The 27860-nt window shown below is 45.1% G+C and overlaps 1 protein-coding gene across 2 annotated transcripts in view; it reads left to right on the top strand.

Moving 5' to 3' along the window:
* Positions 1 to 9871: 9871 nt before the first annotated feature.
* TNN (tenascin N) overlaps positions 9872 to 27860 on the top strand; it is a 72688-nt gene continuing 54699 nt past the window's right edge. Inside the window, exons 1-6 of one of the 2 annotated variants that reach the window (XM_003258919.3) lie at positions 9872 to 9968; positions 19570 to 20013; positions 21518 to 21892; positions 22352 to 22615; positions 25938 to 26123; positions 27564 to 27653. In XM_003258919.3, the coding sequence (XP_003258967.1) occupies positions 19605 to 20013; positions 21518 to 21892; positions 22352 to 22615; positions 25938 to 26123; positions 27564 to 27653 (1324 nt within the window). In that variant the 5' untranslated portion in view covers positions 9872 to 9968; positions 19570 to 19604. Of the gene's footprint in view, positions 9969 to 19569; positions 20014 to 21517; positions 21893 to 22351; positions 22616 to 25937; positions 26124 to 27563; positions 27654 to 27860 lie in introns of those variants that run through there. The other variant, XM_030823193.1, reaches the window with a different exon arrangement.

The following is a 27860-nucleotide window of genomic DNA, read 5'->3' as shown; positions in this document are numbered from 1 at the left end:
CATATATGTGGCCAACAAACATATGAAAAAAAGCTTATCATCACTGGTCATTAGAGAAATGCAAATCAAAACCACAATGAGATACTGTCTCACACCAGTTAGAATGGCAATCATTAAAAAGTCAGGAAACAACAGATACTGGAGAGGATGTAGAGAAATAGGAATGCTTTTACACTATTGATGGGAGTGTAAATTAAATACTTAAAAAAATGCATGTGACTATGATTTTCAACAGGAAAGAATGCCAGGACAATTTAATGTGGAAAGAAGAGTCCTCCCTAAAAATGCTCCTGGGACAATTGGATATCCACATGCAAAAGGATAGAGTTGGATTCTTGTCTCATGTCATATGCAAAAATTAACTCAAAGTGGATCACTGGCTTAAGTGTTAAAGCTAAAACTATAACAAACTTGTAAATCTCATGACCCTGGATTAGTCAATGGTTTCTTATGTATGACATTTAAAGCACAAGCAAGAAAAGAAAAAAATTTTGACCTTATTAAATTAAAAATTATTGTGCTTCAAAAGACATTATCAAGAAAGTGAAAAGATAATCCAAGAAGGGGAGAAAATGTTTGCAAACCATCTAGCTATTAAAGGTCTAGTATCCTGAATATATAAAGAACTCTTACAACTCAACAATAAAAACCAAAAAACCAAATGAAACAATGGGCAAAGAATTGTCCAAAGAAGATATACAAATGTTCAATAAGCACATGAAAAGATGTTCAACATCATTAATCATTAGAGAAAGGAAAGGGAAATAAAAACCATAACATAGCATTTCAGACCCGCTATAAAAAAAGACAAATAATAACAAGTGTTGGTGGGGACACAGAAAACTTGGAATTTTTATACATTGTTGGTGGGAATATAAAATGGTGCAGCCACTTTGGAAAACTATTTGGCAGTTTCTCAAAAAATTAAATATAGAGAGACCATATGCCCCAGAAATTAACTCCACTCCTAGTTAAATATCCAAATATCAAAGACAAACAAAAGCATTTATCTGCATAAAAACTTGGACACAAATGTTCTTAGCAGCATTATTCATAAAAGCCAAAAAGTTGAAACAACTCAAATCTTCATCAACTGACGAATAGATAAACAAAATGTGGTATATCCATATGATAAAATATTATTTAGCCATAAAAAGGAATGAAATTCTTATATATGCTACAACATGGATAAATCTTGAAAACATTATGCTCAGTGAGAGAAGCCAGACACAAAAGGCCACATATTGCATGATTCAATTTATATGAAATGTCCAGAACAGACAAATCCATAGAGATAGAAAGTAGATGAGTGGTTGTCATGGACTGGGGGAGGGGGAAGCGGGAAGTGACTGCTAATAGGTGTGGGGTTTCTTTTTGAGTTGTTAAAAATGTTCTCAAATTAGATAATGGTGATGGCTGTTCAACCTTGTGAACACACTAAGAACTATTAGATCAAAATATTGAAAGCATACATTTTATGGTATGTGAATTAAATCTCAAAAAATACATAATGGCCAGGCACAGGGGCTCATGCCTGTAATCCCAGCACTTTAGGAGGCTGAGATGGATGGATCACTTGAGGTCAGGAGTTCAAGACCAGCCTGGCTAACATGGTGAAACCCCGTTTCTACTAAAAGTGCAAAAAGTTAGCCGGGCGTGGTGGCATGTGCCTGTAACCCCAGCTACTTGGGAGGCTGAGGCAGGAGAATTGCTTGAACATGGGAGGCGGAGGTTGCAGGGAGCCAAGATTGTGCCACTGTACTCAAACTTGGGAAACAAGAGCCAAGAGCAAAACTCTGTCTCAAATATATATATATATATATATATATATATATAGAGAGAGAGAGAGAGAGAGAGAGAGAGAGAGAGAGAGACTCTATCTCAGGGCTTTGGGGAAAATAAGACAAAGAAAATCAGTGTACTAATAAATGTTTAGTTTATGAAATTTATTATATAAAATGATATGATGGTTGTGAAATTTACTTACTCCATTTTTTATCCTCCTGCCTCGCTGATCTAAATGACCCATAGTGTAGATCAGTAGTTCTCAACTCTGGCTATGCACTTGCACATTTTAGAACCACCAGGGGAACGTTTACAAAATACAGTTCTTGGGTTTGACCCATGGCCAATTAAATCAGAGTTTCTGGTTCTCTTCCCCACCCCAACACTGCCAATTTCTTTTATTAAAACTTCCCAAGTGATTACCATGTGCTGCCAAGACTGAGAGAATTATAGGGTAGACCAAGACCTGGGCAACACCGAGTCAGATTATGTGAGGATCCTTCAGCAAGTCTTTTCATTTTTTTCTTCTTAAGTCAGGTTTATTGAGATATAATTTATATATATATATATTAAAATTTATACTTGTAAAATGTACAGTTCAATGAGTTTTGGCAAAGTATAAAGTCCTATGACAACCACCACCATTAAGATATACAACATTTCCAGTACTCCCCTAAAGTTCTTTGTGTCCCTCTGCAACCAATCCCTTCCCCCGTATATTTGATGTACATACTAGAATGCTGCGCAACATTAAAAAGCATGTCTATTTAAATAAATGTAAGAAAATGGAGAAAAAAGTTACTATATAAAGAGCAAACAGCAGAAAAAATTCCCTATATAATATAATCTTAATTGTTTAATCTTGTTTTTATGTATGTGCACAGATATTGTATGTCTACATATGAAAACATTTGTAGAAAAAAATTACTGGTTATTTCTGGTTGTGAAAATTACAGAAAATCTTAATTTTCTTTTTTATATTTTTATACATTTTCTAGTTAGTCTACAATAATAAGTTTCTTTTGTCATGAAAATAATGATATTTACAAAATAGCAACCTATGGTCAAGTAATGCATGAAGAACCTTCTGAGGATCGAACTGTCAGCCCCTGGGTTCTGGGTCCCTAGCTGCAAATGCAGATTTCTGATTTCACACACCAGGTCATTGGCTCATAGCAACTGCTATTGCTAAAAGAGGTTAATGAGAAGATACTGACTTCTACTGAGATGGATATCAAAACATATTGACCCAAGAGAAGGAAATATTGATGGGAAAAGAATCAAGGTCTTTCATTGCCTTGAAGGGAGTAATAAACCTTCTTTGCTGAATCCCACATTCTCTTCTCTGTTTTTACAGGCACACACATCTAAAGTCAAAGATGGTGCATCTCTGTAAGCACTATTAGAGACTTGAATTCAGTAACTATTACAAGGGATGAATAAGAAGAAAATGGGTACAGAATAAAGATAATTTATGGTGTGCGAGAGCACGCGTGCGCGTGTGCGCACACACACACACACACACAGAGAGAGAGAGAGAGAGCGCCAACACAAGATCTTGACCCTAGAGGTCTGTTGAGCTTTGGTTTCAGTTCTTTTAGATTCAGCAGAATCCTAATTAAAGATATGAAGACATATCCTCCAGCCAGCTCAAACAGATCAAAACCAGCTGAGAGCAGCTCTAGGTCTCCAAACTAGACAACTGATTCAGGCTCCCTTAGAGCCAGCACATTGGCCTATTGGGTTTTTGGTGATTTCTTAGGATGAATACAGTTAGAGATGACCACAGATGACTGACGTTGGAATGCTTTCTCCTACATTTTTCTCAAATAAAGTAAGGAATAATAACACGTTGGTTGAACCATCATTCGAATCAGTGTCTTTTTTCTGGGTTGTTCTGGAATGGGTTATACTATTTGGACAAAATGAGTTGAAATTAGTTTCATGTTAAACTATTCCCCTAGTTTGAGTATAGGCTCTTGTATCATTTTGCCATTTACATGTTACTAAGAAAAAAAAACTGAATCCCTTAGAATGCTGGCAGCTCTAAAAAACAAACTCCTGATTCAAGAGAGTTCTGAAGTAGGAAAACTTGAGAGGTGGTAAATTCAGCAGGATAGCAACATCATAAAAACACAGGATTTCTTCCATTTTCTGTTCCGACATCCTTGGTGTGTTTCCTTTGTCTTTGGCTAGCACCCCTTATGGTTGGTTATAAGGTGTCTGCCACAGTTCTAGGTGTTCTTTGTAGATGTGACAATATCCAATTCTTTTGAATTTGTTTTGTTTTGTTTTGATTTGAGACAGGGTCTCACTCTGTTGCCCAGGCTGGAGTCCAGGGTCATGATCACAGCACCCTGCAGCCTTGACCTCCTGAGCTCAGGTGATCTTCCTACTTCAGCCTCTAGAGTAGCTGGGACTACAGGCTCACACCACTATGCCCAGCTAATTTTTGTGTATGTGTTTTGTGTTTGTTGTTGTGGGTTTTTTTTTCGTTGTTGTTTGTTTTTTTTAAGATGGGGCCTCATCATGTTGCCCAAGCTGGTCTCAAATCATGAGCTCAAGCAATCTGCCTGTCTTGGCCTCCCAAAGTGCTGGGATGGTAGGTGTGAGCCACCACACCTGGTCTTTTTTTTTTTTTTTTTTTTTTTTTTTGAGTGAAGGAACCTTTCCTTGAATCTCCATCGATGTCCTCTCTTTTATGTCTCACCCATCCTCAAATTCCCTGCATGTTCTTGCCTAAATTAGTCACTGGCAAGGGTGATGAAATTACCCTGGTTGGCTTAGATCAGTCAGAGCCCTTCCCTGAGCCCAACCAAGATCAGGAGGTGGTGAGTAGACATCAAAATAAAATTAGGGTTCTTGGGGAAGAAGAAGGGCAAGGCTGTCGGGGAGGCAGGCAAAATAGGGCCTGTTACCACGGTGCAGGCCCCATATGTTTGGGGAATTTGCCTTGTTCTTGGGCATCTTAAGGCATAAATCTGTCATGATGGAATTTCAGGTAGCTTATTATTTACTTTACAATACCATAGGTAGTGAAGGCAATAAAAGAAAACAGTCCTCATTCTCCATGAGCTCATACTGAAGTTAAGGAGCCTCTGCATGGACACAACTAACAGCTAGCCACTACTGAAAGTCTCTAAATGAAGAATTCTGAGAAGGAATCCTATAGCTCAGGTGTCAGCCAAGATCAGCTTTCTTAGGGAGTTAAATAAAATTGGCTCCAACCTCGATCCTAAAACTTGTGAGAAATCCGAGATCTCCCCATTCCGACATCCATCACCAACTCCTCTGGATTCTGTCCTGGGCAGCGTGAAGGGCTTCCATCCCAGGGGTCATGCCTGGACCCGAATTCCTGCTTCCTCTGAAGTCTGTTGCACTATGCCTCACATCTTACAGACATTTCCTCATGCAGTGCTGACCCAGATGTATGACGTAGCTCCTGTCTTTTGGTTTATCTTCCCCCCCATCACATGAGTTAAAAAAAGTGTTTGTGTGAGTGGAAGACTTAACTTAAGGTTTGGGACCAGGAAGAGGGATTTATAGAAAACAAAGCAAACAAGCCAGGAGTGGTGGCTCACACCTGTAATCCCAGCACTTTGAGAGGCCAAGGCAGGTGAATCACTTGAGGCCAGGAGTTTCAGACCAGCCTGGCCAACATGGTGAAATTCATCTCTACTAAAAATAACAAAAATTTGTCAGGTGTGGTGGTGCGCACCTGTGGTCTCAGCTACTTGGAAGGCTGAGGCAGGAGTATCACTTGAACCTGGGAGGCAGAAGTTGCAGTGAGCCAAGATTGTGTCATTGCACTCCAGCCTAGGCCACAAAGTGAGACTCTGTCTCCCTCCCCCCACAAAAAAAGGCAAAGCAAACAATGTAATATTGAGTAGACATTCTTGTTCTTAAAAGTGATTTTCCTATTTCACCTGTCCCACTCCTCCCCAGGCCTTAGCCTCACGACCTTCATAATCTTAACAATCTTTTCTGTTTTCCCACTGCCTGTTCCTATTTATTTCATGCAGAGCAGTTTTGCTTTTTTTTATTGGTTTGTTTGTTCCTTTGTTTCATTGCAAACTTGTCCTGAGGATCCTAAGTATTTTCCTGAACAAAGAGAGTTATCTCTCTAAGAAAAACTCTGAAGCCAGGTGTTAAAAAAACATTTCACACTGATTCAGGCGATTATAGTAGGGAAATCTGAGCAGATCTCTTGGATGTGGAGATGGGATTGACTTCAAGAAGTGGGGGCTGCATCACCAGTGTCTGGAGACAAGGAGGAGCATCATGTTTACTAGGGACTGAGAGGAGGCTGAGTTGGTTGAAACTGATGGTTTGGGCTGGGTGTGGTGGCTCATGCCTGTAATCCTAGCTCTTTGGAAGGCTGAAGCAGGTGGATCACCTGAGGTCAGAAGTTCGAGGCCAGCCTGGGCAACATGAGGAAACCCGGCCTCCACTAAAAAAATAAAAATTAGCTGGCCGTGGTGGTGGGTGCCTGTAATCCCAGCTACTCAGGAGGCTGAGACAGGAGAATCACTTGAACCCGGGAGTTGGAGGTTGCAGTGAGCCAAGATCTCACCACTGCACTCCAGCCTGGGCAGCAGAGTGAGACTCTGTCTCAAAAAATAAATAAAAAATCAAAAACCTGATGGTTTGTATTTGTAAATAGCAGGGGAATAATTTGGATATGGAGGTGCATAGGAAGAGGCATGATGGGGCAGTTACAGTGAACTTTAGAAGCTTAATCCTGTAAGTAATGAGAGTTTCTGGAGGATTTGGGGCAGGGAAATGATATGATTGGATTTTAGAATTCAGGGAGAACATTATGCCGGTAGTGAGTGGGTAGGCTCTGTGGCAGACTTCCAGCTGCCCATCAACCCCTATTCTTTCTTCCTTTCTTAACTCACAGAGCTCCTGAGATTTAGTTGAACACAACCACTGTTCCAGCCTCTCTGGCAGCTGTATGTGCACATTGGCTAAATTCTGGCCAATGGGATGCAGAAGTAGTGATGTGTAACTTTTCGAAGGTTATCCAAAACGTGCATCATTCTCCAATAGAAAGAAATAAAGATTTTTGGAGAAATGGCTGCTTCTAAAGGACTGAGCAGGAGAAGTGCAAGGTAAGCCTGGAATGTCTTGCTGTGCCAAAAGTAAGGAAACTCTCAAAGAATGATGGGAGTGTGTTAAAAGCACACAGGAACCAGCCTGAAGGGTTCCCCCTGGCCAAATCTGGGGCAATTTGAGCAACAAAATAATGATAGTACAGGAATATAACCCATAGAATGAAAAAAAGAATATGAGTCACTTTGAATATAATTAATAAAGTAAAGGTGGGGGAAGAAAAATTATTTTTTATAATAGAATTCTATCTAGTAAACATAAAAAGAAAGATGAAATTAGGAAAATCGCCATTTGGCAGCCAGCACAGTAGTAATTGTTCCAGGCAAGAATCAACAATGTGTGTTAAAAGTAGTGGGTGAAAATATAAAAAGAAGCAGAATATTTACATGGTTTAAAAACATCATCCCACAACGTACCTGTTAAATAAAAGGGGGCAAATATTTACTGTGGAGAAACCTGACAGATATCACCCTAACCAAGTGGTCCAAGGTAACATCACCAACATTGGGACAGACTGCCATCAAGTGTCTCCTGATGTGATGGATCAAAGACAAGCTGCTTCTGCTGCTGCCTGCCAAAAATGTATAGCCTAAATCTAGGCATGAAAAAACACCACACGAATGCAAACTGGGGACATTCTTTAAAATAACTGATGTTTTCTCTTCAAAAATGTTAAGGTCATGAAAGATAAAGATTGAAGAACTATTCCAATTTAAGGAAATTTTAAAGACAGGACAACTAAATGCAATTAATTATCCTGAATTGAATCCTGGGCCAGTAAATTATTTTTCTTTTGCTATAAAAGACATTAGAGAAACAATCAATGGAATTTGAATATTGTCTATAAATTAGACAATAGTATTATGTCAATGTCAATTCCTCATTTTGATCATTGTATTGAGGTTATGGGAGAGTATGCCCTTGTTGTTGGGAAACACCCTATACTGAAGTTTTTTAGACATAAAGGGGTAAAGAGATAAATCATGTCTTTAATTTGCTCTCAAATGTTTTCAGGGAAAACTATTAAGAGAGAATGAATGATAAAGCAAATATGATAAAATGTTAACACTTGGAGAATGTGAGTGAAGAGTATACAGGGATTCTTTTAATATTTTTGCAATTTTTCTGCAAGTCTGAAATAATTATAAAATAAAAAGTTTCTGTTTTTGTGTTTGTAAGGAATGAGCATGCAGTTCCATCTGCTCTCATCCCTTTACCCTTCCTGTTGGCTGGGAGATGATGGCCCTAGAGAGTGGTGGGTGTGTGCTGTGGATGGCGGCACTGCCCTACCAGCCCTGGGCCACTGTCTTCTACTGTTTGTGAGAGAAATCATCTATGTTGTTAAGCCACTGCATTGGAGGGTCCCTTTGCTACAGCTCCATGTCCTGCAACTAACTAATACCAGCTGTAATAAGGAGATGCTGGAGGAAGGTGGCTTCTTAGGAGACTGGTGCACTGGTTTAGTTATTCCTATTGAGGGCATGGAAAATGGGGTGATGGAGAGAGTTGGTGAAGAACACTCATTTGGGGAGAATTAGTGAAAGGAAATTAGGAATAGGAGAACAACTTGAGAGCGCAATAGAGTCTTAGGATCCTCTGGGAGAGCTTTTCCCTTATAAGAAGCAGAGAAAAAAAGTTCAAGGGAGAAAAGAGATGTTTGGGAGTTGGGAAATTTTCTGGTGACCCTGGTTCATACCGCACTGGTCACCTCTGTATATGGCTGGCCCAGATTCCAGGGCCAGATAGCAGGATTATTTTGTGTTTGTAAATGGAGGGCAGAGAACTGTGAACCTACCTGGACTGAGGTGGAGAGGATCAAATATGATTTAGTGGGATACATAAGGAGAATTTAAAAATTATAATAATCATGGTAGCAGGTAATCTTTACCGAGTCCTCACTGTGTCTTGGGACTAGTCTAAGTTCTTTACCCCATCTACTCATTTGAACCTCACAATAACCATAAGACACTATTCCTATTTTACAGATGAGTAAGCTGAGCCACAAAGAAGTTGTCAAAGTCATTTGCAAGTAGCAGACACAAGCTTCAGATACAGGCAAGCTGCCTCTGGGAACCCCCCTCCAATTTCTGGGGGCCACTTTTTGGTCCCCCATCTCTCCTTCTCCTTTCTCTCCAGCAGCATTTGATGCTGACGTAGGTGAACTGGAAACATATGGTCTCCTTCATTTTGTTGTGGATCTGCACTCCAGAATCTACTTCCCACAGAGCAGGAGAGGGATGCGGTGTAAGGAAGGGTGGCAGGTGTCAGCCCATGCCCTATTGAAATGACTCTGGTTCATAGGAAGGATGAAGGCCTGTCCATCTGAGGGCAAAAGAGGAAGGGCAGCCAGAAAGGGGCACGACTATTCTTTCCTGGTTTTGGAGCTCTTGTGCTGTTGGCATGTGGGAGGCATTTGGGATGGGGTGAGGGTCAGAGTGGGCTTGTGGGACCAAATGTCCCCAGTCTGTTATTCCTGCCCCTACTTAAGAGCCCTGCCACTCACAAGTGTGAGACGACGGATGAAGGAGGAGGGAAGTCAGAAGAGCTTCTGTCCCTGAGGGTCTCTGCTCATTTCTTTCTGTGCTAAAGGCTTTTTCCCGTTTTAAAAGCAGTAGGCAGTAAGTCCCAGAATGCCTGAAACAGGAAAAAGAGAAAGAAACTTTATAAATTCACTTTTGAACCCCGAGACCCAGCTCCTGGCTAGGAGACAGGCAAACTCTTTTAATATCCTTATTCTGGATTCACTTAAATGGAAACAGCTTCCAGTATTTTTAGCTGCTGTGTAATCAAAGTGAAAAAGAAGAAGGAAATGTATGTATTTTTCTTTCTTAGTTAGAATAAGAGAAGGAATTGCTCATTATCCTTTAGCAGAGTCCCTGCTAGGAAGGGAGGAAAACACCAGGAGTCTCCATTTGCTCCTCCTCTGGCCTAGACAGGATTTAAACCCAGGGAGGGAAGCCAAGGAGAGACGAGAACGAGGGACAACCAGCAAGTACCAAGGTCTGCGGCAGGAGAAGACCGGCTCACAGGAGCAGCAGCATTGGAAGAAGCACCCGGCAGCCTCCCGGGTAAGAGTGCCAGTTGCCCAAGCTTTACTTACTGGAGGGAGAAAGGTGGCCAATGCGGATGAGCTCAAAAGTGGTGGCTCAGGTGCCTCCGTTCCTGAGCCTGAAAATCCGGGCAGTGTAATTAGTCTCCTATCACCTCCATGAAGAGTTAAAATGAATTGGGAAGTACCTCTCAGGATTCGTGTACTGCATCCTTAGTATTATACTCCAATCTCAGACAGGGCTAAGCATAGTTATCCTCTTTCCTGCAACACGGATGCAGTCTGTGTTGCATCAGTTTCTACCTGGAGTAACACATTTTTGTATAAAATGTTTCCTTTAAGATGTTCCTTCTCATCTTTTTTTCTTTTTAACTTATTTACAATGTCAAAGCTTTCTCTCTCTCTCTCTTTTTTTGGATAATTTAGTATTTGTTATATTTCATTATTCTTTTAAATCCTAAAACAGAATTGTTATTTTAGTTATGATTAGGAAGCTATGATAACTTTCCCTTTTTCTGGATTTTGTGTGAATCAGTTAAGGGGATGTTTGCAAACACATTCGAACAGCTTTGAAGTATATCCAGACATTTAATTTTACAGGTTTTAATTATTATTTGTTAAGACGACAACTTCTCTTGAAATCCCCATACTATTACCCTCACAATACCTCAAAGAAAACATTTCAAGACATCTAAAAAAATGATGTGGTTTACCGGGCATGGTGGCTCATGCCTGTAATCCCAGCACTTTGGGAGGCTGAGGCAGGCGGATCACCTGAGGTCGAGAGTTCGAGACCAGCCTGACCAACATGGAGAAACCCTGTCTCTACTAAAAATAGAAAAAATTAGCCGGGCCTGGTGGCGCATGCCTATAATCCCAGCTACTCGGGAGGCTGAGGCAGGAGAATTGCTTGAACCTGGGAGGTGAAGGTTGCAGTGAGCTGAGATCAAACCATTGCACTCCAGCCTGGGCAACAAGAGCAAAACTCCATCTAAAAAACGAAAACAAAACAAAACAAAAACAAAGAAAACAAACAAAAAAACTAGTTTTTGGAGGTCTTACTTTTTACTTATTTATTAATTTTTGTGCTTGGGAGAGATCTGGGGGAAGGATGGAGAAAGAATGAATGAGAACAGGCAGGGCTTCACTTAAAAGAATGAAACCTGTGTTGCCCTATATAAGCATTAAAAAAAAGAACAAGTTCCAACATAAAAGTAACAAACTGCCCACATCGGGACACAGGTTAGCCACAGTGCCTAAAATCCACTGGTTCTTGGAAAAGCTGAGGTGTCACCAAGGCATCAGATGGTACCTTGCTCGGTCAGGGCTACATATTGGAGGCTGGCCTCTTGACATTCGGACATTTGTTGCAGACTCAGAATCAAGGTGACAGCGTTGGACACAGGAAAAAATAGAGTATCGATACTGGTATCATTTTTCCAGGAGAGAAGGGAAGAAGGCACCTGGCATTCGTTCATATAACTCTAAGTACTGCTTTGTCCCCAGTTTGTAGGCTGTAGCTGACTCCCGAAGGAGGGAAAATAGAACAAATGATTTCAAATCATCCCGTGGCTTCTGGTTTTCCAGTCCAGTGCTGCTCTGTGGTTTGAAATGTAGGGTGGGCAGAGCTCTGTTTCTGAGAAGATGCCTGAGGAAATTGTGCCCAGGCCCAGTGGAAACTTTTGTCCATTCACTGCTCATTCCAGAGCCTTGGCTCCTATAGAATCTGGATACAGACATGAGATCATGGTTTAGGTCCTGTAGCCACATCTGGAGCCACCAGTCTGTGAGCTGAGGATGCTAAGATCTTAGGCCTGATCTCTGGATGGACAGGGACTTTGCTGCTTCTGCCACAATAGACTCACTGCTAATGCTGCCTAGCCACCATTTGAATCTGTACCCAGCAAATGTGAGTGGAACAGTGCAAATGCTTGGAAATTAGCAAACGCTCTCCTCCTTGCTAGAAGGCTGGAACTTTAAAGTTACTTCAATGTGGAAAACAACACATTAGCTAAAGAAAGAAATTGCAGAGTTTTTTTGTTTTGTTTTGTTTTGTTTTGTTTTGTTTTAATCTGATGCCCCTCACACCCATGGATATTAGGGCTAATTGTATACAAAGTAATATTTAGTCATTCTGGGGACTGGCTGTTTGGTTGAATAAGGGAGAGAAAGGTTCCTGAATTTAGGTCCTGTGTCTATTTTATCTTGTTATTGTGCATGAGCTTGGTCCCACAAAAGCTAAAGGAAGTTCTTGCTGTGAGAAAGTGATTCATTCTCTGGGGGTAAATGGACATCTTTGCCTGATGCTCAAAAGGAGATTTTAAAGTGCTTTGCACAGAGCCTGGCACGTAATAAATGCATAGAAAATGGTAGCTACCATTATCATCACTCATTTGAGCTTTGCAAGGCAGATTAAGAGTCAGTTGTCAAAACAAAACAAAATGAGCCTGTGGCCACCCCTGAAAAAGTGATTGAGTGCTGAGGCTGGGTCAGGACACCATCCTTGATCTTTTCTAGCCTCAGGCGGGTGGGCAGACTTGATGGGATGTCTCTCCAGGAAAAGGGTAGCATAAGAGTCATCTCCAAGGACTTCCTGGACACTCCCTGGGTGTCCCACAGAACTAGGAGAATGGGGGGACAGAGTGATGCCCAGAATGTGACCACACTAAGCCCTATCACATAAAACCAAATTTCCATTCTCTTCCACACTTAGCTGTCTTGTATCCTATATGCAATCCTATATTCAACGTCAGAGACTAGAAATAAAAATGTTTGTACGTACTTGCTTCCACTGGAGTTTAACCCAGGAGAGACAGACCTCCCTTGTATATCCACGTTCTTGGATCTGAAGGAGAAAGAGATACAGAGGTGAAATCGGTCACCTAAGCGTCTAATTCAAGGTGAGCTGAGCCAGGGTAGATTCCTCAGCCAGCTGAGAACTTGCTGTCCTGGACCAGGTTACTTGGGAAGTACAGGGAAGACCCCTGAGTCACCCAGGGCCCAAGCTGTAGATCATTAGCAAAATATGCCCAAGAGAGTTAAGGAAGGAGTGACAAGTTTGCCAGTGACATTTGTGACACTGATGCATCCCTAGCCACTCATCTCCCTCATTTTCTTTCATAGTTTAATGATATCCACCCTGTCATTTGGGGACAGAATATCTTCTTAAGTGACTGTGCTGGAAATCCATGATGACACACTTTTTCTAAAACCCAAAGCAGTGCTTTCATTTTCCTGTGGTTAACTGTCAAGGCAGGATGAGATAATAAGGGAACCAGAGGAAGCCCTGAATTTAAGTATAAAGGTCTGTAACAGTGGCTAGAAATTGGCTACCTCTCTTCTTTGGCGTAAGTAGTATTTTTTTTTTTCCTGACCCAGGGTGTGTGTCCTTCTTTGGGGAAAATGAGGTGACACAGAAACCATCCACCCCTGGGGTCCAAGAGGACCATCAGGATTCAGGGGCCATTCTCCTCCCTTGACCAAGGCTTGGATGCCATCTGCCCCTGCAGACAGAAGTCTCCGTGCACTTTGGTGTTTCCTAGGAAGGGAATTCTCCAGCTTCTCATGAGAACTGACTGGGACTTAACCTCTATGTGAGGGAAATGCAATTCATGTTCCCAGTGGATCATCCTTGGCACCACTCAGCGGAAGTACAGGCACGGGACTTAGTTATCGATTTATTAATTTTTAACTGAAAACCCAGTTTATGCCTTGGGTTTCTTTTATTTTCAGGAAAAAACCTTCTCTTAAAAACACGTGGCAGAACAGAGGACATTTGGTGTTTTTTTTTTTTTTTTTTTTTTTTTTTGTGTGTGTGTGTGTGTGTGTGTGTATACAGGACATATAACAGAGAGATGAAGAACACAGACACGGGCAGTGGACAGACCTGGTGTGTGATCCCAGCTCTGCTGCTTTTTAGCTGTGTGTCCTTTGGCAAATTACTTAACTTCTCTGAGGACCTGTCACAAAGAATGATATCAACTGACTCCCAGGATTTTGCGGATTAAATGAGGATAATTTTTATAGCGTTTGGCACAATGTCCATTATCTAATAAGCACACATACACAGACACAAACAAATCCAGTGGCTATTACTATTTACTTCACAAAATATTACTTTGGCAGGACTGTGCTATGAGGCTGGTGATACAGAGGGGATCAACACAGTCACGGCCATCTCTGTCATCTCTGAGCTCACAAGGATACCTGGGCTAGGAACATGCATACAGATTTGGTGGCTGTCAATATTTGGCTGGAAATTAAAGCCACAGGGGTAGATGCAGATACCAAGAGAGAACACAGCAGAAGCATAGAGCCCTGCAACATCTGAAGGCAGAAGTACGGGGACCATCCATGCAGCCCATGGTCAGTCGTGTACTTCTCAAAGAGCCTTTCTGGTAAAAGCAACACAAGGCAGCATTTGTTCCTGAGTCTAATGTATCCCTCCCTCCCACCTTCCCACACCACCCAACACCCCTCCTGCAGTCAGAATTAATGACCAGCCTCTGTAAGACAATGATTCTTGGGGACAACTGGTTTCCCGTGGTTCCTGTATACACATTTCCTGCATGTAAATGTCCTTCGCTTCATGCATCCCTGCAGTATTTACCCAACTTTCCATGGGAAAATACCCCTCAGAAGAATAATCCTCCCTATTTGGAAATGTATCATCCTGCGTTTTGCTCGGAAAAATCTTCTGCCCTGTCTGCCCCCTCCCCACCCTCGTGGAGCTCAGCCTGTGGTTTGCTGTGCATACTGAAAGAGTCGATGAAGTCATCCTTCCCTTCTGCTGTTAAACAAGGAGTCTCTTTCCTGCCACGTGTTGGAGTGAGAGCCAGCAGGCTTCTCTTCTTGCTCATTACACTTGACAGAGTGTTAGGTTGAGGATTTCCCTTGCTCTCATCTTCTTTCGAACAATCAACCTACCCAGGAAAATCTGAGCGCAACTTGTGGCATCTGAGAGGCAGTAATTAATGAGGACATCTTGTTACAAATCAGAAGGACAGGCAACACCAAGGGCTCCAACAGGGACTTCTGGGATTTCTCATATTCCAGGCTACAGAAACAAATGCTGTAGACCTGGGCTCTGGGCAGCCTTGCTGTGGTTTATGGCAAGAGTCCACGGCTTTTTTTTTTTTTTTTTTTTTGCGTTCGTTGAGAACTTCTTCAGAAAACCATCTGCACTTCATTTATGTCTCAGGCTGGGGGTGGGGGGTGGGATGGAAAGCATGGGCAGAGAAGTCTGCTTTTTCAGCCCTATTTTTGCCCAGGAAGAAGATTTTTGGACAGTGGAAACCCATGTGCTGCCATGAACACAGTAGGTGCTTCAGAAATCAATATGCGTTGTTACTGGTGAACGGCAGAAGTGCACAGGGATTAGTGGCTCCATTGCTGGACACTGTGTACCTGGGGTTGCGTCTGTGGCCGTGTGCTCATCAATTGCATAATCAGTTGCTCAATGCCACTGAGCCTCAGTTCCTATCCTGGCGATCAAGTGGAGAATAGTGTGTGGCTTTTATCTTTGTGATGAACGTCTAAGGATGGCCGTTGTGAAATATCATTATTTTTAGCCTACACCTGCCTTCCAACTCATTCTCCTGGCTTCCCACTCCCCCCATCCTCTGACAAAAATCTCAAGCAGATTCCAGAGCTTTTCTGGTGGCTTTTGGTCTTAGAAGAGAATTGCTTTTGTGAAGGCAAGTCCATTTCAGTATTGAGCCTCGGTCTCTCATCCAGGCCACATCTTTTCTTCTTTCTCAGCTCAGACCTGGTGCTGGAATCTGCAGAGAAGCTGGAGGGAAGGGGCTTGGTGCTTTCCTCTCTCCACTTCTCTCTCCTTAACGTGCATGGCTGCTTCTGGCTTCACCAGGTTGCTGCTGCCTGGGGCGAGGTGGGGGTTATAAAAGAAAGGAGAGGGCACTTTTACTTTACTGGGGCTGTTGTGGTTCCCTCTGTTGGATGCCCTTGTTATGGTGAATGCTTCCAGTGCTGGGCCACCCCTCCTTTGTGGGGAGCTTCTGTGGGATCTTTAGATATTCCCCTTCTCACCCACTGGGCATGTCCTCCTGCAGTCGCCCCCCTGGGGTGGCACACTCCTGCTGAATGGTGGACCTGCACCTCAGCTCGGGCCCTGAACTGCCCTCTTGGTAGCTCTAACATGCCTCATTTCTGTGACATCAACTCGGCCTCGCCAAAGTCTGAGTTTCAGTCCTCTCACACTGCAGCCCCCTTCCTCTCTCTGCCACGCAGCCTGTTCCAGCTGAGCTTCCACCTGTGAATTCCTCCGGGCCAGAATCAGGCACTGGTCTCTTTGCCTGCCACCCCCACTAATTCACCGTGACCCCACCCCCAACCCCCAAACCTCCAGTAGCACACTGTCTTTGAAATGTGTGGGCATGGCCAGGTGCAGTGGCTCATGGCTGTAATCCTAGCAGTTTGGGGAGCTGAGGTGGACAGACTGCTTGAACCCAGGAATTTGAGAACAGGTTGGGCAAGATGGTGAAACCCCATCTCTACAAAAAAAATACAAAAATTAGCCAGGCACTGTGACATATCTGTAGTCCTGGTTACTCAGGAGGCTGAGGCGGGAGTATCACTGGAGCCCAGGAGGTGGACGTTGCAGTGAGCCGTGATTGTGCCAATGCACTCCAGCCTGGGTGACAGAATGGGACCCTGTCTGAAAAAAAAAAATGAAAAGGAAATGTGCAGGCACTTATTATCCATGGTCCAAGTCACAAGACAACAAGAAGTGTCCTACTGACAATTCCATTCCATCTTCCGGGTATTGAGTCCAGTGCCTAAAATGCAGTCAGTTCTCAGAAGAAGTGAGCTCTTATTATTATCAACAATACGTGCTTTTGATGATAGGAAGAGCCACGAAGGAGTGGGAGGGCAAAGGCGTAACACAAAGAAAAACTCTTCATAGGTACCATTCTGTTTAATTCACAGTGGTGGCACATCCCTTGGGTACAACATGTGTAACGGATGAAAGCATTGCATAGGGACATATATCTAACTGCGCTCATTTGTCATTTGTATCAGAATGTCATATTGGCGCAGAGCAAGCATAGGCTTGCAATCAGATGGGTCTGCGTTTGAATCCTGGCTCTGCCACTTCTTTGCTGGGCAACCCCTGGCAAATGACTTTACCTCTCAGATCTGGTTTCCTTGCCTTTTGAGTGAGGAGAGGAACACTAACCTTACATGGCAGCTCTGGGGATTAATTACAAGGATTAATGCACCCAGCCAATGCCTAGCTCGTAGCAGCAACTCAATAAATAACATTTAGCATTTAATACTATTGTAATTCTTCTTCTTCTTTTATTCTTCCAGGGCTCTTCACCCCATTTCCTCAACTTCCTGATACTAAATGAATGATGACTATTAAAAGTTAAACATTTTACATATTACTAGAATTTGGCTTAGTGGCTAGAAATATTTCTTCCTTTTATGATCAATATAGCTGAAAGATGCCTTTCAACCTAGGCATTATTATTATTATTTGAGATCGAGTCTTGCTCTGTCGCCCAGGCTGGAGTGCAGTGGCACGATCTCGGCTCACAGCAGTCTCCGCCTCCCGGGTTCAAGCAGTTCTCTACCTCAGCCTCCCAAGAAGCTGGGATTACAGGAGTGCACCACCACACCTGGCTAATTTTTGTGCTTTTAGTAGAGAAAGGGTTTCACCATGTTGGCCATACTGGTCTCGAACTCCTGGCCTCAAGTGATCCTCCCGCCTTGGCCTCCCAAAGTGTTGGGATTACAAGTGTGAGCCACCATGCCCGGCCAGCATTATTCTTTATAGCAAAACAGATGAGGAAGAAGAGGAAGTCACATTCAGTAAATCGATTGAAAACAAAATAAACCTCGAAATATTGACTAATCCCTGCTCACATACCAGACGTAGTGCTCACTGCTGTTCACATCTAAGAGGGGTGACACGCTGTCATTCCCACGTTACAGATGAGGAGGTGGAAGCTCAGGATGAGGAGCATTTTTAGGGATGCACATCCTAGAGCCTGTCTGAGGTGCCTTTCCACCATATCCCAACTGCCGCTCACCATGGGCAGGGAGAGCCTGTGCTCAAGCAAAACACAGACCACAGGAAAGGACTGTGTTTCCTGACTTCAAATTTTGGCATTAATAATTGCAGATCAAAAAAAAAAATAATTGCAGATCTTGGGTTAGTTACAGAAACCCATTGTCAAGAGACAGCTCTGCAGATCACTTTCTAGATAACTGCCGCTATGCAAGCCCAACTTGGATGTATCTTGTGACTGAGGTTCCTGTGAGCAAAATGTGAGGTGAAAGCCGGGTCTCTTGTGGTCTGTCCTGCCTCAGCTTGTTAGTGTGCAAAGAATAGGCCATCCCAGATGGGAGTTGGGGGCACAAGGGGAAATGGCTGGAGAGAGGAGTTATTCTGCTCATTGACAGTGGTGAAGACACCACCTCCTGGTGAAGCAGGAGGCAAAACCTAACCACCTGCCCCATCTCAGGTTGCCTGGCTTGACTGACAAACCAGGCCACCCATGCACTGATGGATTTGAGAAACAGTGACCAAACCTCTCATCATGTGTGTCTGTGCTCCTGCCACAGGAGGGCCCCAAGACGAATCAGCCCAGTCCTGTCCTTAACAGGCTCACAGCCTGGTGGGGAGACAAGCTGCATACAAGACTAACTGTAACACCAGGTCAACACTCAAGAGACCAGCAGTGAGGGACAGGTCTATTTCTCTGAATGCTTAGCAGAAGCGAGGCTAGTCTCCACCTGGGTGAGGCAGGGGGACAGGAGAGAAGACTTTGTAGAGCAGGTAATTTTATTAGAAATTCTTATATTTTACTGGTTCACAAGTGAGTGTCGTGAGCAGGATGCTGGCTCTGCAGTCAGTGGACTTGGGTCTGAGTACAGGTTCTGCTCTTTCTGGCTGTGGGACTCAGGACAACTTGCTCAGCTTCCTCATCTGTGCAAAGCAGCATGGCATTGTGGGGATGAGCATGGACTCTGGGGTCAGAATGCCTGGGTTCAAATCCTGCCACTCTGAGCTAGGTGCTGGTTGCCAAGTCATTTAAAGTACTAGTGCTTCAGTTTCCATATCTATAAGATGGGGGTAATCATAGTATATTCCACAGACAATTGTGAGAATGGAATGAGTTAATAAATGTGAAACACTTAGAACATTTAGAATAGTGCCTGTCACATAGCAAGTGCTGTATGTGCAGCTCTTATTGTTGATGTTGTTAAGAGGGAGGATAATATTAGGGTTGCTGTAAAGATCCAGAATTAGGGGGATCAAAGTGTGGCACACAATAGGCTGTCAACACAAGAGAGCTGCTCTTCTTATTATTAATAAGTGCAGGTGAGCCTAGAATGAGAGGTGAAGAGAAGGGCATCCTGGGCAGTGTGAACAGTAAGCAAAGACAGGAGGCAGGAATATCCAATCTGTGAGGCAGGAACAGAAAGTAATTTGGTTCGGATCCTTGGGAGAAATAGAAGGAGTTCTTTCTGCTGGTTTCTCAGCTTCCTGTGGGCTCTTAGAATCTGGTAAAAAAAAAAAAAAAAAAAAAAAAAGCCAATTTCCCTCAGCACATCTCCATGATTTTCTTTTGCAATGTTTCTGAATACAGGCATCCTGGAGGGTCTGCTCCCTGTCTTTCCAAGGATGAGTCTCCAGGAGATGTTCCACTTCCCCTTGGGGCTCCTGCTTGGCTCTGTGCTCCTGGTGGCTTCGGCCCCAGCCACTCTGGAGCCTCCTGGCTGCAGCAACAAGGAGCAACAGGTCACTGTCAGCCACACCTACAAGATCGATGTGCCCAAGTCTGCCTTGGTTCAGGTGGACGGTGACCCTCAGCCCCTCAGTGACGATGGGGCTTCGCTCTTGGCCCTGGGGGAGGCCGGGGAGGAACAGAACATCATCTTCAGACACAACATCCGCCTTCAGACACCACAGAAGGACTGCGAGTTGGCAGGCAGTATCCAGGACCTCCTGGCCCGGGTGAAGAAGCTGGAGGAAGAGATGGTGGAGATGAAGGAACAGTGTAGTGCCCAGCGCTGCTGCCAGGGAGTTACTGGTGAGCTCACCACCTGGTATTCATTCAACAAACATTTGATGAGCACCTATTATGTGCCAGGGTTTCCACTAGCCTCATGAGCACTTTGTGACTCTGGTGTGCTCCTACTTCTCATTCTGGGTTTTGTCTAGGGGGCCCATCCCTGCTATTTATTCATTTGTTCACTGATACTAGCTCCAGGGGGCATCTGGAAGCTGAGCAGGGAGGGACCAGCAGCTCTTGCAGAGAGTATAGACTCCTGGCCTATTGCTTCCAGATGGGAATGCTTCCAGCAGCTGTCATACCTGTGAATCAAAGCGCTACTCAGAGAGGAAGCAATGGGATACACAGGAAAGATAGGGCCTTGGAGCTAGACAGGACAGATTACAAATCCCAGTTCTACCACTTTTCAGCTGTGTGACTTTGGGTAAATCCCTTATGTTTCCTCACTGTCCAACAGGGATGATTCTATCAACTAGTATAGTTCTGAGAACTAGAGATGGTGTGTAGAAGATTCCTGGCCCTTAGAGGAATTTACAAATCAGCAAATTATAATTATGTTATTAGTAAAAATTACAATTATAATTGTAAAATAATTACAATTTAATTTTACAAATAATGAAGGTTCTCCCCCTACACAACCCCATCACTTTTAAACATAAACTGCCCAGGCTGATCCAATGATAATGAACGGTACTTTGGCATAGGATTTCATGCCTGAAGGAATTGCTATGGTAAAGAGCACCTTAACCATCAGATCCGGATACAGAACTCGGCACCAGGGACACTGCCATGAATAACCAGTATGGACTTGCTTCTGAGGAGCCCCCACTTTGGAAGCGTTTTTAGGAAGAAAAGAAAGTGTTCTGAGAAGCAGAAGCTGGGCCACAGAGGAGACTGCACTGACTGGTCCACCCTCCAGCTGCCTCTTGCTGTGTAGGGTCAGAGAGGGGAGCCTGGTTAAATCCCTTCTCCACCATACCCATAGTTGAGAGTAGGCTATTTTGTAGCTTCTGCAGTTCCGTTTTTCCAGACTTCAATCTGGGCTTATTTCACAAGGTCCCAGCCTTGCTAGTTCCAGCAAACTCCAACCTCCTTGGATCTCACTTCCCCCCCAGGAGTCCTGCCCTGCAGTGTCAGCTGGCCAGGGTGGAGCATTTAAGGCCCCTCCATAGGAAGGCACTAAATAATGACCACCATGTAGAGAGGAAGGAACCAGGGGAATTCATACGGGAAGGGAAAGGAAAGAAGGGTGGGTCCTGCAGCCTTTTCAGGCAGAGAAAGAAGGAGACGTTTGCAGATGTCACAGATTAGAAAGCCTGGCCCAGGCTGGAAAGGGCCAACACCTTTTCTCCCTTGTGGAGCTCCACCATCCTCCAAAAAAGAGCCGTGCAAGACCCAGAAATCACCAGTCCCTTAAGAGTGGGGCTAATGCTTTCTGGGTCTTGCACGGCTGATCTCAAAGGAAGGAGATCCCCATGCACAACCCTTCAACGCAGCCTACTGTTTTTCCTCTGCTTCCCAGATCTGAGCCGCCACTGCAGCGGCCACGGGACCTTCTCCCTGGAGACCTGCAGCTGCCACTGCGAGGAGGGCAGGGAGGGCCCCGCCTGCGAGCAGCTGGCCTGCCCTGGGGCGTGCAGTGGCCACGGGCGTTGCGTGGACGGGCGCTGCCTGTGCCACGAGCCCTACGTGGGTGCTGACTGCGGCTACCCGGCCTGCCCTGAGAACTGCAGCGGGCACGGCGAGTGCGTGCGCGGCATGTGCCAGTGCCACGAGGACTTCATGTCGGAGGACTGCAGCGAGAAGCGCTGTCCCGGCGACTGCAGCGGCCACGGCTTCTGCGACACGGGCGAGTGCTACTGCGAGGAGGGCTTCACAGGCCTGGACTGTGCCCAGGGTGAGAGCGGAGATGTGCCCTCGGGCCGCCGGACTCTTCTTTCCAATGCACCATTTAACCGTCAATTACACGTTGTCATCTTTGGGGGTCTCTTCCTTTAGCCTACGCCAGATTGCTGAGTCCCAACCCCAGAGTTTCTGATTCTGCGATGGGGCCTAAGAATTTGCATTTCTAACAAGTTCCCAGGTGATGCTGATGCTGCTGGTTAGAGGCCCTAACCTTGAGGACCACTGGTCTTGTGATCTAATGGCTGTGTGTGAGTGTGTGAGTGTGTATGTGTGGTGAGGGGGCCAGTATTAATTACCTGTCATTCGGATAATAACTTCTAGGGGTCGGGAATGGCGCCTTATACAGGTCTGCATCCTGCACACCCACCCTTATAGTGGTCAGGGAATACTCACTGGGTCTGGATTGCTTCCCTTTCTCACCCTCTCTGCCCTGTTTCTGTTCTGCCTGCAGTGGTCGCCCCACAGGGCCTGCAGCTGCTCAAGAACACGGAGGATTCTCTGCTGGTGAGCTGGGAGCCCTCCAGCCAGGTGGATCACTACCTCCTCAGCTACTACCCCCTGGGGAAGGAGCTCTCTGGGAAGCAGATCCATGTGCCCAAGGAGCAGCACAGCTACGAGATTCTTGGTTTGCTGCCTGGAACCAAGTACATAGTCACCCTGCGTAACGTCAAGAAAGAAGTTTCTAGCAGCCCACAGCATCTACTTGCCACCACAGGTGAGGAAGCCACCCGATGCCCCAGGGTTCCCAGGAGAGGCCCCATTCTAAATGTTTTCTTTCATTAAATACCTGTAGACAGTTGTCTTGATTTGGGGTTTGAAAAACACAGCTGCCACAATCCTAGGTTCTGAAGAGTCCCAGTTCTCTCTCTTCTTTCCTTGCTCCCTGATTACTGGGTCCTCCAAGCCCATGAAGACCTGCTAGATGGGGGCTCACGGGGTCTTCTCTGTCCTTGAGATTAGTAGGGTCTGCACCTTCTCATAAGCAGTCAAAGGGTAGACCTGCATCCCCAGTCTCTCACTGAACCCCCAAAGCCATTCAGAAAGTTCAGGTAGATATGGGTGAGAGGCTGCTGAAGCCACCTGTATCAGTTAGACTCATCTCGGTGGGAAAGACAGGACACAAATGGGGTAAATGAAATTTCAAAGTTTAACTAACAGGTTGTTCACAAAGGTGTGGGTCGGGGTTGGATGGTGAAACACTAAGACCTGCATCAATAACGATACACTCCCGCCTGAAGGGGCAAGGGATAGACGTTGGTACTCGGACCCAGAGAGAGCTGTAGAAAAGAGCTGCCTGGTGGGGTTGTTTTGGTAGAGGGATGCAGGCAGTCCACCGTGTCTCCAAAGAATTCTGTCTCCTGCCCTCTGATCTGCTGGTGATTCCTGCTAGCTGAACCTGGAGGCCAAAGGGTCAGGGAAACAGGCTGACTCAATTCACAGAGGTCACAGCCTGGGGTATAGAACAAGATGGAGGATGGTGGAGGCTTGATCTGGAGAAACAGAATCTCCTGTGCACCAGCAAATACCACTAAAATGTTTAGAGGGATAAGCATCACTGCTTACTCTTTAAACATTCTTGTTTCCTCATGAACATTCTTAAAGCAGCTTAGATCTTCAAGGATTTGGAGAAACATAGTTGGTTGAATGACTGAATCATTCCTTCACACAGTACATTTTTATTGAGCACTTACCATTTGTCAGGCACTGTTCTAGGTGCTAAAAATGCATTGCCTCCATCCTGTCCTAAACTTCTAGGGAAAGATCTAGGAAGATACAGATGGATGGAACTTCGGCATGCAGTTGTCTTTGCAGAGACATCAAGCTGCCTGTCCTTTTTGGTGGTGGGACCAGGGTGGAGGTGGGGATGGGTCAGTGTTGGAAAGGGCTGTGAGAGACTTGGCCATCATGAGGGCACCATGTGTGATTACCTTTGTCAGTGCCCTCAAGCTAAAGACCCCCAGGAGCACGCCTGTAGTTGAACAACTTGGGTGTCTTGATTGTTCTAGCATGGGTGACTGCACACTATGGGGGACCATAGAGGTGTCTCAGTAAGACAGTGTTAGAAAGGACTGGTTAGAGAATTTGGGCCTGTGTTAGTTAATTTGGGGGAAGGTGTAAGGAAGCAGGGATTGGGTGCTGTCAAGAAGTGGGGAGAGTCTCTCCCCTCTGAGAGGCTAAAGTTGGTGATTGTAACAGAAGTGGCCATCACTCATAGTAGTCAGGAGAGTGGGTGTTCAGCTATTTGTGTGGTTTGGACAATGGTCATGTTTTTGTCTGTGTTCAGAGTTGATCATGGAAGGGTCTTGCTTTTGTCTTGATCTACGCGGTCACAGAGTGACCTGACACATTGATGTCCTGTGAAATGGTTTATGTTCAATAGGAGACATCAAGTCCTCACTGTGAGAGCCAGGCCCACTCTGGCTGGCAGAGTCTGCTTTTCTCTTTTTCCCCATTTTGTCTGTGGCTGCCTCTGGTACAGCTAGCACTGTGTCCAAAGCCTCCCAGTGCAGCACAGAGATGCCTATTCTGAAAGTCCTAGCAACCCCTTATGGCATCTTGCTCTCGGGATTTGTAAAATTCTGCAAGTGTGAAGTTTCTGTTTCTTTCTAATCTGATTCAGGTTAAACACATTCTTATTTGCTCCTCAGGGGAGCCTAAGACAAGAGGTACTCATCCCCACCATAATCGTGAACATTCTCATTAAGTCCTTGCTTTTTCATTTGTGACTCCCTCCTAATTCTTTTACACCATGTAGGAACTCTTCTATAAGCCTCAAGTCACATTTATTACTCACCTCTTGACCTGTCCTTCAGGGAATTCCATCTTTAATGGGAGTCTAAAAACAGCACCTGGCAGATGGAAGCCAGTGGGTGAGAGGAAAAGCTTCAGAGAAAAGGCTCTATGAGGCTCTTTATCCATAACTGATTGAATTGGGGACGTTCAGAGCCCAGGGACCTTGAGATCACTGAGTTCACACCTGGCCTAACACTAATTCTCTGTCCTGCATCGTCCATCAGTGGTCAGCAGGCCTGGGTGGAGACACCTCCAGGGAGGTGAAGGTGGGGACATGACTGATGAAGAGGGGAAGCCTGAGAATTGGAGGGCCTTGGCTTTCCTATCCCAAACTTAGAAGGCCAGGCTCCCTCAGCCTGGGATATGGCTGTTGGAATTCGAAGTGCTCCTCAAAGACCCTAGTCCTCCCATCCCTAGAAAAGCTCTCCCCTTAGAGCCATAGCAATGATCCATTCCTTTGTATTAATCACTGTAACTTCATGGGTTTTTTTTCTGAGTAGAAGAGTAAACATTTAGCCGTTAATACTTTACTATGAATAAATGTATACAATAACTCTCTTCCTTCACAGGACAGACAGACTGGGCAGCATGAGAATACCAGGTACCTGACGGAAGTGCTAAAATTTGGTAAAAAGAGCAGGAAGGACACTCAGATGGACCAAGTTAAAATTCACCTACTTTATAGTTTTGCCTAGGGTTCATCCTTAAAGGAGAATTTGAGAGGCAAGGGCTGCAATTTGGGAGATGGAGGAAGGATCTTGTTGGATTACCAATGTTGTCCTCGAGAAAGTTCGAAATAGATTCTCTCCACTTTCCATGGAAGTGCCTGATCTGCTTATCCTGAGGTCGTCTTAGAGGGCAGGGGCTCTGCAGCTGGAGTGGGCCTTTAGTTCAGGGCTGCAGCTGTTGGAGCTCTGGGCTGAGTGGTTTGGGTGGCCAGCCTGAGAGGTACAGTTTGGGCTTGACCAAAGTCAGTGTGGAAAGGAAAGACTGCATGGCCTCTGATGGGATTGGGAAGTGGAGGCTTTCCCAAAAGACAGTCTGCCCATGGAATATGTGAAAACCAGCAGCTTAGTTGCTACTTTGGTAGCTCAAAGACACCTGTTAAGAACTGTGTCCTGGGGCTGAAGCCAGCTCTTGAGATGTCAAGAAAGGGAGCTGACTTGATAACCAACAGCCTGTCACAGAATCTCAGAACCTCTGTTCTTCACCACTTTCTCTTGCCTCCCTCACCCCTGCCCTAGACCTTGCTGTGCTTGGCACTGCCTGGGTGACAGATGAGACTGAGAACTCCCTCGACGTGGAGTGGGAAAACCCCTCGACTGAGGTGGACTACTACAAGCTGCGATATGGCCCCATGACAGGGCAGGAGGTAGCTGAGGTCACTGTGCCCAAGAGCAGTGACCCCAAGAGCCGATATGACATCACTGGTAAGAGCCATCACTGGAATGTGAGATGTTTGCTGTGGATGCAGAAGTGGGGATAGTGTGTGGAGAGGGCACTTGCATCTGCACTGCTCAAGTGTGCACAGAGAGCCCAGGGCCTTAGGAATCACACTTGAATCTGATCCTTGAATCTGCCAGACATAAGCCCACCCAGGAGGCCTGTAGACTCTGCCCCAGCATTCCAGAGCTCGATCCCACAGCACCTTGTTAACAGATTTTATTTGTGAGATGTTCTCCAAGTCAGCAAACTCTCTTGAAGACCCTGTCCATGTCTCAGAATGGATTTGATGGTGTATAGATATTCCTTTTGGAGGAACTTGCGTATTTGGGTGTTGGGGACAGGAGGGAACAGAAAGAGAGAGAGAGAGATTGAGATTGGTTTGTTGTGTTGGGGGATGTGGAGGGGGGCAGGGTGCAGTGAACAGGGGTGGCTCCCTGTCTCCGATTTCTGAGCTAATGCTGCCAAGAGCTGGAGCTCAAATGGCTGCTAAGGAAACAAGGCTGCAGGGATGGATCAAGTTTGGCAGTGCTTGAAGTCTGTACAATTCCAGGGCTCTTTTTTAAGAAAAGTAATATGCAATCATGAATACCCAATCAGGTACAAGGCCTTGGAATGGGTCTGTCAAAGTGTGGGGCTTATTAGCTTCATGGTAAATTCCCTCCTGGAGCCTTATTCTGCTGTCCACTCCTTGAGTTCTGTCTTGACAGGACATTTTGGGGTTCTTAGTGTTTGTGGAGTGCAGAATGAGGGTGTGTGCCTCACACAAGCTTCTGTTCGTCTGCATTTTACCACCAGAGTCTGAATATTTGTGCCCAAGGGACAATAATTCTAGTTGCTTCTACACAGAAATAACTTTTTTTAAAAAAAGGGCTGGGCATAGTGGCTTACGCCTGTGGTCCCAGCTACTTAAGAGGCTGAGGCGGGAGGATTCCTTGAGCCCAGGAGGTTGAGGCTACCGTGAGCCGTGATTGCACCACTGCACTCTAGCCTGAGTGACACAGTGAGATCCTGTCTCTAATAAATAAATAGGAAAAAATTAGGCTAAATGTCACAATAAGGAGAGATGCTTTGGAAGGAAAAGGGTTGCTGGGAGCAGAAACACATTTGGTTCTATAAATAATATTGGGAAATAAGTGCTAGGTGGCCCAGTGAAGAACCAGAGAACATTGGAAATGCATTTCAATTGCCGTCATCTCATTTGCTCTGATGCCCTACTCCCATCCCCAGCCTGTAAGCCTCCTCAGTGACACCTCATGTTCTACTGCACCTGCAGGGCTTTATTCGCCTGCAAATACAGATTTGTCTTTGGAGGAGGAAGCATAACCCCTCATCTTCCCTCACGGGAGAAATCCCAGAGAGGAGTAGTGCTGGGGAGAGGGGTCTGGAGCCTGCACTCACATCCTGCGCTGCCTGCTTGTTTCCAGGTCTGCACCCAGGGACCGAGTATAAGATCACGGTGGTACCCATGAGAGGAGAGCTGGAGGGCAAGCCGATCCTTCTGAATGGCAGGACAGGTGAGAGCTACTTGGAGGCACTATGGGTGTTTAATCGTGTTTGCATTCTCACAGTTTTCTTGGCTGACTCCTCTCTGGATAAGAATTCTGGGATTTGCAGACAGGCGGGGTGGCTCACGCCTGTAATCCCAGCACTTTGGGAGGGCAAGGTGGGCGGATTACCTGATGTCGGGAGTTCGAGACCAGCCTGACCAACATGGAGAAACC

Source organism: Nomascus leucogenys, chromosome 12 (genome assembly GCF_006542625.1).
Source record: "Nomascus leucogenys isolate Asia chromosome 12, Asia_NLE_v1, whole genome shotgun sequence".
Classification (NCBI taxonomy): Eukaryota; Metazoa; Chordata; class Mammalia; order Primates; family Hylobatidae; genus Nomascus; species Nomascus leucogenys.
The sequence above is the reverse complement of the archived record's forward strand: the minus strand, read 5'-3'. Positions and strand labels throughout refer to the sequence as shown.